General features: G+C 40.8%; 1 protein-coding gene and 1 long non-coding RNA gene across 4 annotated transcripts in view; one reads left to right on the top strand and one right to left on the bottom strand.

Annotated features, from left to right (window-relative positions):
* The window catches only part of LOC129842990 (sprouty-related, EVH1 domain-containing protein 1-like), a 101,984-nt gene extending 94,224 nt beyond the window's left edge, over positions 1 to 7,760 (top strand). For all 3 annotated transcript variants that reach the window (XM_055911713.1, XM_055911712.1, XM_055911714.1), the window contains one exon: positions 3,330 to 7,760. In XM_055911713.1, coding sequence (XP_055767688.1) covers positions 3,330 to 4,031 — 702 coding nt within the window. In that variant the 3' untranslated portion in view covers positions 4,032 to 7,760. The remainder of the gene's footprint in view (positions 1 to 3,329) is intronic.
* A 2,447-nt stretch (positions 7,761 to 10,207) lies between these two features.
* Positions 10,208 to 12,416, bottom strand: LOC129842994 (uncharacterized). Its single transcript, XR_008757728.1, has 3 exons — positions 11,918 to 12,416; positions 11,496 to 11,638; positions 10,208 to 10,953 (listed from the first exon to the last, which is right to left on the bottom strand). It is a non-coding gene; the product is annotated as an uncharacterized LOC129842994 (long non-coding RNA).
* Positions 12,417 to 13,002: the final 586 nt, after the last annotated feature.

Genomic DNA, 13,002 nt, shown 5'->3' with positions numbered 1-13,002 from the left:
AGAGGAAGAGCGGGTAGGGAGGAGAGGAAGAGCGGGTAGGGAGGAGAGGAAGAGCGGGTAGGGTGGAGAGGAAGAGCGGGTAGGGAGGAGAGGAAGAGCGGGTAGGGTGGGGAGGAAGAGCGGGTAGGGTGGGGAGGAAGAGCGGGTAGGGTGGGGAGGAAGAGCGGGTAGGGAGGAGAGGAAGAGCGGGTAGGGAGGAGAGGAAGAGCGGGTAGGGAGGAGAGGAAGAGCGGGTAGGGAGGAGAGGAAGAGCGGGTAGGGAGGAGAGGAAGAGCGGGTAGGGTGGAGAGGAAGAGCGGGTAGGGTGGAGAGGAAGAGCGGGTAGGGTGGAGAGGAAGAGCGGGTAGGGTGGAGAGGAAGAGCGGGTAGGGTGGAGAGGAAGAGCGGGTAGGGTGGAGAGGAGAGGAAGAGCGGTTGGAGAGGAGAGGAAGAGCGGTTGGAGAGGAGAGGAAGAGCGGGTAGGGTGGAGAGGAAGAGCGGGTAGGGTGGAGAGGAAGAACGGGTAGGGTGGAGAGGAAGAGCGGGTAGGGAGGAGAGGAAGAGCGGGTAGGGTGGAGAGGAAGAGCGGGTAGGGTGGAGAGGAAGAGCGGGTAGGGTGGAGAGGAAGAGCGGGTAGGGTGGAGAGGAAGAGCGGGTAGGGTGGAGAGGAGAGGAAGAGCGGTTGGAGAGGAGAGGAAGAGCGGGTAGGGTGGAGAGGAAGAGCGGGTAGGGTGGAGAGGAAGAGCGGGTGGAGAGGAGAGGAAGAACGGGTTTGGAGAAAAAGATAAATAATACTAAAATAATAACACAAGGAATAAGTACACAATACATACACGGTGTACCAGTACCGGGACAATGTGCAGGTGTACAATGTAACTGATGTAGTTATGTAAATATACAGTGCTTTCAGAAAGTATTCATAGCCCTTGACTTATTCCACATTTTGTTTTCATTTTGAATTCAAAATGGATGAAATAAATAAAAAATATCACCCCTCTACACACAATATCTCATAATGACATAATTACAACAGGTTATTAGACATTTTAGCTAATTTATTGAAATTTAAATACAGAAATCTAATTTTACATATTTTCACACCCCCGAGTCAATACTTTTTAGAAGTACCTTTGGCAGCGATTACAGCTGTGAGTCTTTCTTGGTAAGTCTCTTAAGAGCTTTCCACACCTGGATTGTGCAACATTTGCACATTCTTCAATAAATTCTTCAAGCTCTGTCAAATTGGTTGTTGATCATTACTAGACAACCATTTTCAGGTCTGGCCATAGATTTAAGTCAAAACTGTAATTTGGCCACTCAGGAGCATTCACTGTCTTCTTGGTAAGCAACTCCAGTGTAGATTTGTCCTTGTGTTGTGTTTTAGGTTATTGTCCTGCTGAAAGGTGAATTCATCTCCAGTGTCTGGAGGAAAGCAGACTGAACCAGATTTTCCTCTAGGATTTTGCCTGTGCTTATCTCCATTCCTTTTATTTTTTATTCTGAAACTCCCCAGTCCTTACCGATTACAAGCATACCCATAACATAATGTGGCACCTTAATTGAGGAGGATAGGCTCGTGGTAATGGTTTTAGCGGAATTAGTGGAACGGTATCAAACACATGCCACCCCTATGCTTAAAAATGGAGTGTGGTACTCTCCAAACATAACACTTTGTATTCAGGACAAAAAGTGAATTGCTTTGCCGCTTTTTCTGCAGTATCACTTTAGTGCCTTGTTGCAAATAGGATGCATGATTGTGAATATTTGTATTCTGTACAGGCTTCCTTCTTTTCCCTCTGTCAATTAGGTCAGTATTGTGGAGTAACTACAATGTTGTTGCTCCAACCTCAGTTTTCTCCTATTACAGCCTTTAAACTCTGTAACTGATTTAAAGTCACCATTGGCCTCATGGTGAAATCCTTGAGCAGTCAGATGCCAAGCAGTTGACATAACAAGATGTTCTCAATGGTGCAGCTGTAGAACTGTTTGAGGATCTGAGAGCCCATGACACAAAAAGATTCAGCCACCTTAGGAGGAAGAGGTGTTGTCATGCCCTCTTCACAACTGTGTTGGTGTGTGTGGACCATGATAATTCCTCAGTGATGTGGACACCTAGGAACTTGAAGCTCTTGACCCGCTCAACTACGGCTACGTGAATGGGAGCATGCTCAGCCCTCCGTTTCCTTTACCCAGCCCTAGGCTGTATCATTGTCGTCGGTGATCAGGCCAACCATGTTATGTCATGCGAACTTATTGAATATGTTGGAGTTATGCGTGCCACACAGTCATGGGTGAACAGGGAGTACAGGAGGGGACTAAGCACGCATCCCTGAGGGGCCCCTTTGTTGCGGGTCAGAGTGGCAGATGTGTTGTTGCCTACAGTCACTACCTTGGGGCCACCAGTCAGGAAGTCCAGGATTCAGTTGCAAAGGGAGGTGTTCAGTCCCAGGGTCCTGAGCTTAGTGATTAGCTTGGAGGGCACCATGGTGTTGAACACTGAATTATAGTCGAACAGCATTCTCACGTAGGTGTTCCTCTTGTCCAGGTGAACATAGGAACTCTATATCTCTGTTTCTGTGTGGCTAGGCCTAGGCTTATCTTCCTTTTTTATATATATTTTAAAAATATTAATATCATACAGTGGACACCTAGGCCGATACGCCTATATGCATGCAATGCCCTGGCGCATTTAGCACTCACATCTCTGACAGCTGAGCTGTGAGGTGGACAATTTATTGTTTTAGGAAAGTAAAAACCAATATAACAATTGGCTATAAAGTTTTGCATGTTCTACACATCGAAAAATACAAAGTTTTATTTTATTTGTTATAGGCAGGTTTTAAGGACACATAACTGTTGGTCATTTGGCCAATGTCACTTGTTTATTGATGGTGTTGGCAGTGTCCAGTCTGAGGTTTCTTTCTGCTCTCGGATCTGAACGGGTCTTCGGATCCAGATCGGAAGGCGTTTGTTTGGGTCTGTTTCTCCACGGGCCTTTTCGGAATGTGTCTGACAGTCCTCGGGTTCATTCGGAACGGGTCTCCATTTTTATAAAGTTAATTTATTCCTATCAGGTCAGGTGGGAAAGCCACGTTCCATTTCCTAAGTTGGACCCGTGACCCACTATATTACAGTATATGAATAGCCCTGTATTGCCACTGGAGATTAAACCTCCATGTTAGATCTAGTTTAATAAGGTAATACTAATTCTGAAGAATGTCCTACATGACATGGAAGGACAGTAAAGATCATTCACGATGCATACTCAAATAAATTAAATATATACTGACACTGCTAAAATGTCTGTTGTGTTCTCTGAACTGAATAAAATAACACTGTGTCTCCATCAGGTGTCCTTCAAGTCTACGCGCCATGTGAGCTTTCACATGGACGAGGAGGAGATTGTAAGGATCAACCCTCGTAAGGACGTTCTGATTCGCGGCTACGAGGACTACCGCCACCCAGTCTTGTGGAAGCAGGAGGCAGAGCGAGAGGACTCTGACTTCCCTGCCCTCTTCCACAAACTGGACAGCAAGAAGTGTGAGTACCTCTTCCCCGAGGGGCCGGGCATGGAGTTCCACTCAGGCCCTGGGAGTATGGGCATGGGCACAGGGCTGGGGCTAGGGCTGGGTAAAGACTCCTCCATCAAGGCGCAGCCCTCACCACTGCTCAAGTCCAAAAAAGGGCGGCGGAGGCGGCAAGATGGGGAGCGTTCTCGCTGCATCTACTGCCGGGAAATGTTCAACCATGAGGACAACCAGCGGGGCCAGTGCCAGGATGCTCCTGACCCCATCAAGCAGTGCATCTATAAAGTCAGCTGCATGCTTTGTGCCGAGAGCATGCTGTACCACTGCATGTCCGACTCGGAGGGAGACTTCTCGGACCCGTGCTCGTGTGACACGGCTGACGAACAGTTCTGCTTGCGCTGGCTGGCCCTGACGGCACTGTCCTTCATTGCTCCCTGTATGTGCTGCTACCTGCCTCTGAGAGCCTGCCACCACTGTGGGGAGGCCTGCAGATGCTGCGGGGGCAAGCACAAGGCCGCTGGTTGACCTGAATGAACTCTGACCCCTCACCCGGGATGACCTACCCACAACACAGCTAGCTGACACAGGAAAGCGGGAAAAAGCTGGGTATTAAAATGCCTTGTTTTTCATTCACCTCAGAGGGGGTGACATGTTGTTGTAGACGCCTGGCTTTGGAGGTCTTTTGTGTCCTTCGACGCAGAGAGCAGCGGAAGACTAACCTTGTGCTTTACGGGCTCTGAGCGTGAAGTATAGTTCAGGAGCTGAACGCGAGGAGAAGGCATTGAGATTAGCAGACATGGAAATATTACTAAACAAACACACTCTTACTCACACTCGTACATAATACACACAACAACCAGGCCACCATGTCACTCTCCCTACAAGTAATGTGTAACTTTATGAAGGAATATTGTCTTTTGTACAGAGAGCAGCAACTACACAACAAAACAAAACATTTGTGCATACAGAAAACAAACTTGAAGTATGCTAAAAGGGATATGTTGTTGTGAATTTGTAGTTGGGTAACATTGGCAGTTCCTTTATGACTCGAGCATTCGCTGACAGTGTAATTGTTAGAGAAGGTGCACTAGAAATGTTTATCCCCCCCTTCACACAATTCTAATGGTACATTAACCTTAAGACCATTCTTATTGAGTCATTTAACAGTTCAGAGATGTTGCTGTGGTGGATGTGTACGTGTTTCCTTATTTTTCCTATTCATCAAATGTTGAACAAAAAAAGAAGGTAACACCTTTTTATCTTTTGCTGGTACAGTCTGACATAACTAGATGTTAGAATGATTTCCTTGTTTTGGTAAAGTGATTTGGACCACTTAATTGCATTCCAACATAAAGTGATCAATTCCATGAGCAGGAGTGAAAATATGGTAATGTCTTTTGCAATCCTCCATCCCCCGAACAAGTCAAGAATTAATGTTAGCACTTCTTGACTCACCTTCCATGAGACCAAAATGTCACAATTCCAGGTACTTTACCAGATTTTCTATTTTGACTCCATCACATCTTCGCTTCATGGTAAAACTGTTGTTTTTTATTTAAAGCTGAAGTTTTTCTCAACCAGCAAGTTTTTCTGTTTAATGTTGGTGAGTAAGGGGTCTTGAGTGCCCCTTTGTTGAACAAGGCACTTAAATTAGACTCGTTTGGTGAAAACCTTTTTTTCCCTTTTTTTTCGGAAACTAGAAATTACCAACTAAAACTCAAGTTTTGTGTACAAAAGGCCAACCGTGAAAGCACTGGTCTCCAAGGTTGGGTTACAGCACCATCTACAAATTTCAAAAGTACTGGATGTCTGTCCCCTTGTGATTTAAAGCATTTGTAACGAGTCAAATGTACTACTGTCAAGTCATTTTGCAGCTTGTCCACGGTAAGTCAGAGAATACATAATTTAACATTTGCCCAGTCATGAATGAACAGGTACCTCATTTTAAATGTCAAAGGGCATTTGCCTATAGGTAATTATAGCATATGGGTATGATTGTTTGTTACACACTATATGTGCATAGGTCTTCATATGCAGTGAGATGTCAAGCACAGTGATCATAGAAACTGATAACTGTGTTTACTCGTTGTAACAAACCTGACTTTGTTGAAAGCTGATGGGGAGATGCAGTATGAAGGTCCTTGTTGAAATCCATATTTCACTCCGATAACTGTAGACATACCTCTGGTTGTATTAATTTGATGCTGCATCTTTAAAAGACAGTATGTTATTGCTAATTCCACTGTTTTGAGAAATCTGTCTGCCTGTGTACCTTAATCGTTTTTGAGAACAAAGAAATTGGTTTCTTTGATCATTTAGACCAGCGGTGTCAAACTCATTCCACGGAGGGTTGAGTGTCTGTGTGTTTTTGTTTTTTTCTTTTCAATTGAGACCTAGACACCCAGGTTAGGGGAGTTCCTTACTAATTAGTTCATCAATCAAGTACAAGGGTGGAGCAAAAACCCTCAGACACTACGTGGAATGAGTTTGACACGTGATTTAGACAAAATCGTTATCAAAAGGATTTAAAATCACCCCTATTTAAAAAGCTTGTCATTACAGCCCTGTACTGTAGCCAATAGATATGCACACCATCCCCCGGACCACCACTTCTTGAGAAGGACGTGGCAACCCTGTCTCGTCGCCAGACTGGATGGGGACAGTCAACTTCTTCCATATCCCTCTCTTATGCCCCATGCGAGGTACCAACCAACACTCTTTACTTTCTATGCAAACTGTTGACCATGAAAAACACATAGACCTCTCTCCACACTGAGTCAGTGACGGGACACTTTACTAACGCTATGTAGACGTTACCCCAGGTACCAAACTCCAAGCTCCTATAAATAAGTAACACTATATTTAAATACCGGATCAGAATCCCGTCTTGTTTTTTGGAAATTAAAAGAGAGAGCTGTATTTATCATTGCTGTCAGCATGCATATACTGTAGCTTCAATTGACAGCATTATGTACATAAGTCACCTTTTAGTATTATTTCACATTGAAAGTGGAGGGCGTTCATGATGGAAATGACAATTGAGCTTTTAATGGAGTTTCATTGTAGTTTTCTATGAAGGGAGGAAGGCTAGAGTACTAACATGGTACAGTAGTGGCAGTCCACTTATTTAAAAAAATAAATATATATATATATATAAAGCTGCTAGATACAATCACTCATTTTTTTATTGATTTGAGAGAAAAGTCAGCTACGAAAGACTGTTTAAACAATACCTAGTTCCTATGACCGCATATAACCGTGTGTGTGTGTGTGTGCGCATTTGGTTGGTTTATCAATGTTTTTATTCTCCCATATTGTAATTTGGATTGCCCTGCATATTGCAAGCTAAACCCAAGATTAGATTAACCTGATTTAAAAACTTGCTGGCTGAGGAGTAAAGTGTAGGACATACATTCATACAAGTTTAGCTGAGAGATACTGAAATCATCTGTTTCATTCTGCATTAACCAGCACAGTGTAACTCGCTATCATATACTGTGTTATATATGCAACATGTTTGTCTGCTTTAATATATTTATGTTTTACCTGTCAGTTAACTTTGCATAAGACTTCAGTTTAACCACTTTGCTGCTAGTCTTTTATTCTTCTTTCAATCTTGGAAAGTGTGCATATTTTTGGAATGCTTAAAAATGTACATTCTTGACTTTGTCTGCGTTAAAAAGAAATGCCTATATAAACGTGTTCAGTGTATTGCTTAAAAAGGTTTCTTTTCACAGCAGTTGAGTGGTTACTTTTCAATTCTCCAATGCTTTGGTGCACTGATGATGTATGTAGGCTTACAGCGCTTCATGATGTAACATTTCTGTGATTACTTCTAAATAGTGGAAAACATTTGTGTTTTGAAAATTGCAGTTTAAATGGTACTCTAATTCTTCTGTAAACACTGCCTGTTTCCTTTCTTTCTCATGCATCTTTTCTTTCAGTTTCGTAGTGCCATTGGCTTCACATCCTGACAACCTTGAAAAAGTGCCTCACGTCCATCATAGTTTCCATCTAAAACTTAACAGCTCTTGTTCTGGTTATATTGGTTTATAAATGTCTAGCTATTTCTACCATGGTTTGAGAATTCTAAGTATATGATGTAAAATGTATAGTTCAATAACTCATGTCATAGTTGTATTTTCTTTATACAGATGTAACTTGTTACTTTTCGTAAATATATAATGTAAATATGCATACACTTGTAATTTGTCATATCAAATAACATTATCATAATAAAATTGTGAGTTTTAATCTTGTGGGATTCTTTTGAAGACTTCAATCGTTCTCTTTCCTCCTCAGGTTTCCTTATGATCCGAGGGGAGTCCATAGTGTGATATTAATATGGTGTAGACTTTACATATGCACTGTGCAATCAAATTGTACTTAAGTAACTTTAATGAAAAATTCTGGTCTTCATTTTAACAGTTCGTTGCAAAAGTGAGATATTTTGGTCCTTTAGTAAGTAAATCTAGCTCTTTTTGCCCCTAGCAGTTCAACTCGTGATAGTGCTCCTGTCATATCAAGGGAGGGTTTGGTATGAAATACACTCCCTTCTAGATGTGCTGGGTGGTACCACCTCAAGGCTCACTATAAAAGCAGGTGACCGTGTGCCTTATTTGGTAATGGTCTTGGTAAGTGGAGTGTGCCAATATAGTTTCCATTATGCTTCCTTGACCAGGCTACTGACATTACATAAATTCAAAAGGCACTCTTTCTGTTTCTTACACATCTGGGTCATTCCATGAAATGGTAGGATTTGAGTCCAATATTTTAAGTATTGTGTCACCATCTAATTTAAAAAGCTTTATTATACAAATTGAAATGTCCCCTGTAATGAAGTGTAAGAAACATAACATGAATTTCATCTTTATCATAAGAGATCTTGTTTTCAACTGACACTAAGCATTTTGTCATGTCCCCTGTGGCCTTCACTGAATTTGTACTTAGGATATATATAGTCCATACATTTTGCCATTGATGGAAACATCTATTTGTGCTCTTTTGCTGAGAATGTATTTTTTCCAAATAAATGCATGATTTTGATTTAAAATCACAATATTTAGTTGCATACCTCAGTCTACCCTCAACCCCGTTAAACCAACAAATCTCCCCCATAAAAATAGGGAACTTATACTTATGTGACAATATCAACTGGAAGTGCCATCATACAAGTCTTCTGAACAATATGGTGCAAAGAATGGCAAGCTATCACATTATTGTATATCTATATTTCTTTGATTTGTATTGTTAGATTGGGGTTATCGACCTCAACTCTGTTACATTAAATAAAGATGGGAAACTATTACTTATCAAAACTCTCTTCTTACTGCAAACATACAGTTGAAGTCGGAAGTTTACATACACTTAGGTTGGAGTCATTAAAACTCATTCAACCACTCCACAAGTTTCTTGTTAACGAACTAGTTTTGGCAAGTTGGTTAGGACATCTACTTTGTGCATGACACAAGTAATTTTTCCAACAATTGTTTACAGGCAGATTATTTCACTTATATTTCACTATCACAATTCCAGTGGGTCAGAAGTTTACATACACTAAGTTGACTGTGCCTTTAAACAGCTTGGAAAATTCCAGAAAATTATGTCATGGCTTTAGAAGCTTCTGATACCTCCAATTGACTCATATGTCAATTAGCCTGTACCTGTGGATGTGTTTCAAGGCCTACCTTCAAACTCAGTGCCTATTTACTTGACATCATGGGAAAATCAAAAGAAATCAGCCAAGACCTTAGAAAATTGTAGACCTCCGCAAAAGTATCTATATCCACAGTAAAACGAGTCCTATATCGACATAACCTGAAAGGCCGCTCAGCAAGGAAGAAGCCACTGCTCCATAACAGCCATCAAAAAAGACAGACTACGGTTTGCACCTGCTCATGGGGACAAAGATCGTACTTTTTGGAGAAATGTCCTCTGGTCTGATGAAACAAAAATAGAACTGTTTGGCCATAATGACCATCGTTATGTTTGGAGGAAAAAGGGGGCGGCTTGCAAGCCGAAAAACACCATCCCAACCTTGAAGCACCGGAGTGGCAGCATCATGTTGTGGGGGTACTTTGCTGCAGGAGGGACTGATGCACTTCACAAAATAGATGGCATCACGAGGGAGGAAAATTATGTGGATATATTGAAGCAACATCTCAAGACATCAGTCAGGAAGTTAAAGCTTGGTCGCAAATGGGTCTTCCAAATGGACATTGACCCCAAGCATACTTCCAAAGTTGTGGCAAAATGGCTTAAGGACAACAAAGTCGAGGTATTGGAGTGGCCATCACAAAGCCCTAACCTCAATTCTATAGAAAACGTGTGGGCAGAACTGAAAAAGCGTGTGCGAGCAAGGAGGCCTACAAACCTGACTCAGTTACATCAGCTCTGTCAGGAGGAATGGGCCAAAACTCATTGTGGGATGCTTGTGGAAGGGTACCCGAAACGTTTGACCCAAGTTAAACAATTTAAAGGCAATGCTACCAAGTAGTAATTGAGTGTATGTAAACTGCTGACCCACTGAGAATGTGATGAAAGAAATAAAAGCTGAAATAAATCATTCTCTCTACTATTATTCTGACATTTCACATTCTTAAAATGTGGTGATCCTAACTGACCTAAGACAGGGAATTTTTACTAGGATGATTAAATGTCAGGAATTGTGAAAAACTGAGATTAAATGTATTTGGCTAAGGTGTATGTAAACCGACTTCAACTGTATATGGAATTTCATGCATGCCATGTTGTCTCCTGTTCTTCACCACATGAGGAGCAGTGGCCATTTTGAGCCAAAAAACTCAACCCTGTTACTTGTTTGATCATAACAAGGTTGTGAGACTGACAGGGTTGACTTTGAAGTTATTCAAATGAATTATTATTGTTTATCTTTATTTTTATAACCACATGCATATGTTGACTAATGTTGTCCATGTTAAGTATATGCAGTGCATTCGGAAAGTATTTAGACATACTTTTTCCATATTTTGTTACGTTACAGCCGTATTCTAAAATGGATTAAATAGTTTTTCCCCCCTCATCAATCTACACACAATACCCCATAATGACAAAGCAAAAACTGGATTTTAGAAATGTTAGCAAATTTATAAAAAATAAGCTGAAATAAATTTTAGATAAGTATTCAGACCAATTACTCAGTACTTTGTTGAAGCACCTTTGGCAGTGATTACAGCCTCGAGTCTTCTTGGGTATGACGCTACAAGCTTGGCACACCTGTATCTGGGGAGTTTCTCCCATTCTTCTCTGCAGATCCTGTCCAGCTCTGTCCGGTTGGATGGGGAGCGTCGCTGCACAGCTATTCAGGTCTCCAGAGATGTTTGATCGGGTTCAAGTCCAGGTTCTGGCTGGGCCACTCAAGAACCTAAAGAGACTTGTCCCGAAGCCACTCCTGCGTTGTCTTGGCTGTGTGCTTAGGGTCGTTTTCCTGTCGGAAAGTATTCAGACCCCTTGACTTTTTCCACATGTTACATTACAGCCTTATTAAAAAAATAAAAAAAGTTTAATTCTCAGCCGTCTACACCCACGATACCCCATAATGATGAAGTGAAAACAGGTTTTTAGTCATGTTTGCAAATGCATTAAAAATACAAAACAGAAATACCTTATTTACATACAGTTGAAGTTGGAAGTTTACATACACTTAGGTTGGAGTCATTAAAACTGTTTTTTCAACAACTCCACAAATTTCTTGTTAACAAACTATAGTTTTGGCAAGTCGGTTAGGACATCTACTTTGTGCGTGACAAGTCATTTTTCCAACAATTGTTTACAGACCCCATTTCACTTATAATCCACTGTATCACAATTCCAGTGGTTCAGAAGTTTACATACACTAAGTTGACTGTGCCTTTAAACAGCTTGGAAAACTCCAGAAAATGGCATCAGGGCTTTAGAAGCTTCAGATAGGCTAATTGACATAATTTGAGTCAATTGGAGGTGTACCTGTGGATGTATTTCAAGGCCTACCTTCAAACTCAATGCCTCTTTGCTGGAGATCATGGGGAAATCAAAAGAAATCAGCCAAGACCTCAGGAAAGAAATTGTAGACCTCCACAAGTCTGGTTCATCCTTGAGAGCAATTTCCAAATGCCTGAAGGTACCACGTTCATCTGTACAAACAATAGTAAACAAGTATAAACACCATGGGACCACGCAGCCATCATACCGCTCAGGTAGGCGACGCGTTCTATATATATATATACACACACACACAGTACCAGTCAAAAGTTGACACACCTATTCATTCAAGGGTTTTTCTTTATTTTTACTATTTTCTACATTTTAGAATAATAGTAAAGACAAACTATGAAATAACACATGGAATCATTTAGTAACTAAAAAAGTTTTAAACATATTAAAATAGATTTTAGATTCTTTAAAGTATCCACCTTTAGCCTTGATGACAGCTTTGCACACTCTTGGCATTGTCTTCTGATATGGACACCATTTGTCTTCAACCCTGTAATGGATGCTATGGAAGTAGTCTGAATATGATTATAACAGACATTTGTAATAAAATCAACATTTCTGTATTAATCATATGTCCCTCAAACTAATTCAATAATTAGAAATATAAAATCTCACTTTTGCTATACTAAAGGCTGAAAGGGACACTGTCAGCAGCCTCTTAATTTATCAAAAGTATTGTTTAACTTCAGAATTTGAACTAAAATCAATATTCTCATGATTGCTCTAAACATTTCAGACTGAGCTCAAACATCAAATTCATATTTCATAACCTTTCCAAAATGGTATGACAAAATTGTAATGTAACAGGGGTGAGAGTGAGATCAATGATTTATATATGCAGTATTTACAAAAAATCTTAAATTAAAGAATTTTACTAAATACTACAATGTGAATATACAAATCATTAAAATCCAGACGGAAGATATTTACACAAGAAGCCACCTAATATCACACAGTCAAACTCTTCAGTCATTTAGTAAGTTCACCACTCTGCGATTCTCACCGTTAAACATCGCACGGTGTTTCAACACAACGGCTCTTTATGTCATCATTTTTATCTGAGCAGTCAACGCTTGGATTTAATTGACCTCCTAATCTTCATTTTCAAGGTGATGATTGCACATTTCTTACCAACACAGTACCGCAATAAATGTGAATCCACATTTCAAATATATTTTTGCGCCACATGGGGGATTCGAATTTACGCTGCAAATGGCAATGTCAAGATGTTGGATCCATTCTACTGTGCGCTAACTGACTGAGCCATATTTGCTGATGATGCTTTGGTGAGAAAGTGTTGGCATCAGGTACAACTACTTTAACCCTCCCACAAAATGAATACTTAAGAACAATTTCCCCCACCCACAACTTCTCACCTGAATGTATTTTTTTTAATTTGAAGGGGTTGGACAAAGGCCGTATTTAGAGTTGAGCTGCCCTTTAAACATGAATATTTTTCAGGTATTAGGCTATCCCTAGCTAGTGGTAACTTGTACTCATGTTA

Source organism: Salvelinus fontinalis, unplaced genomic scaffold, assembly GCF_029448725.1.
Source record: "Salvelinus fontinalis isolate EN_2023a unplaced genomic scaffold, ASM2944872v1 scaffold_0084, whole genome shotgun sequence".
In the NCBI taxonomy this organism is placed as follows: domain Eukaryota; kingdom Metazoa; phylum Chordata; class Actinopteri; order Salmoniformes; family Salmonidae; genus Salvelinus; species Salvelinus fontinalis.
This window is presented reverse-complemented; position numbering and strand designations above follow the sequence as displayed.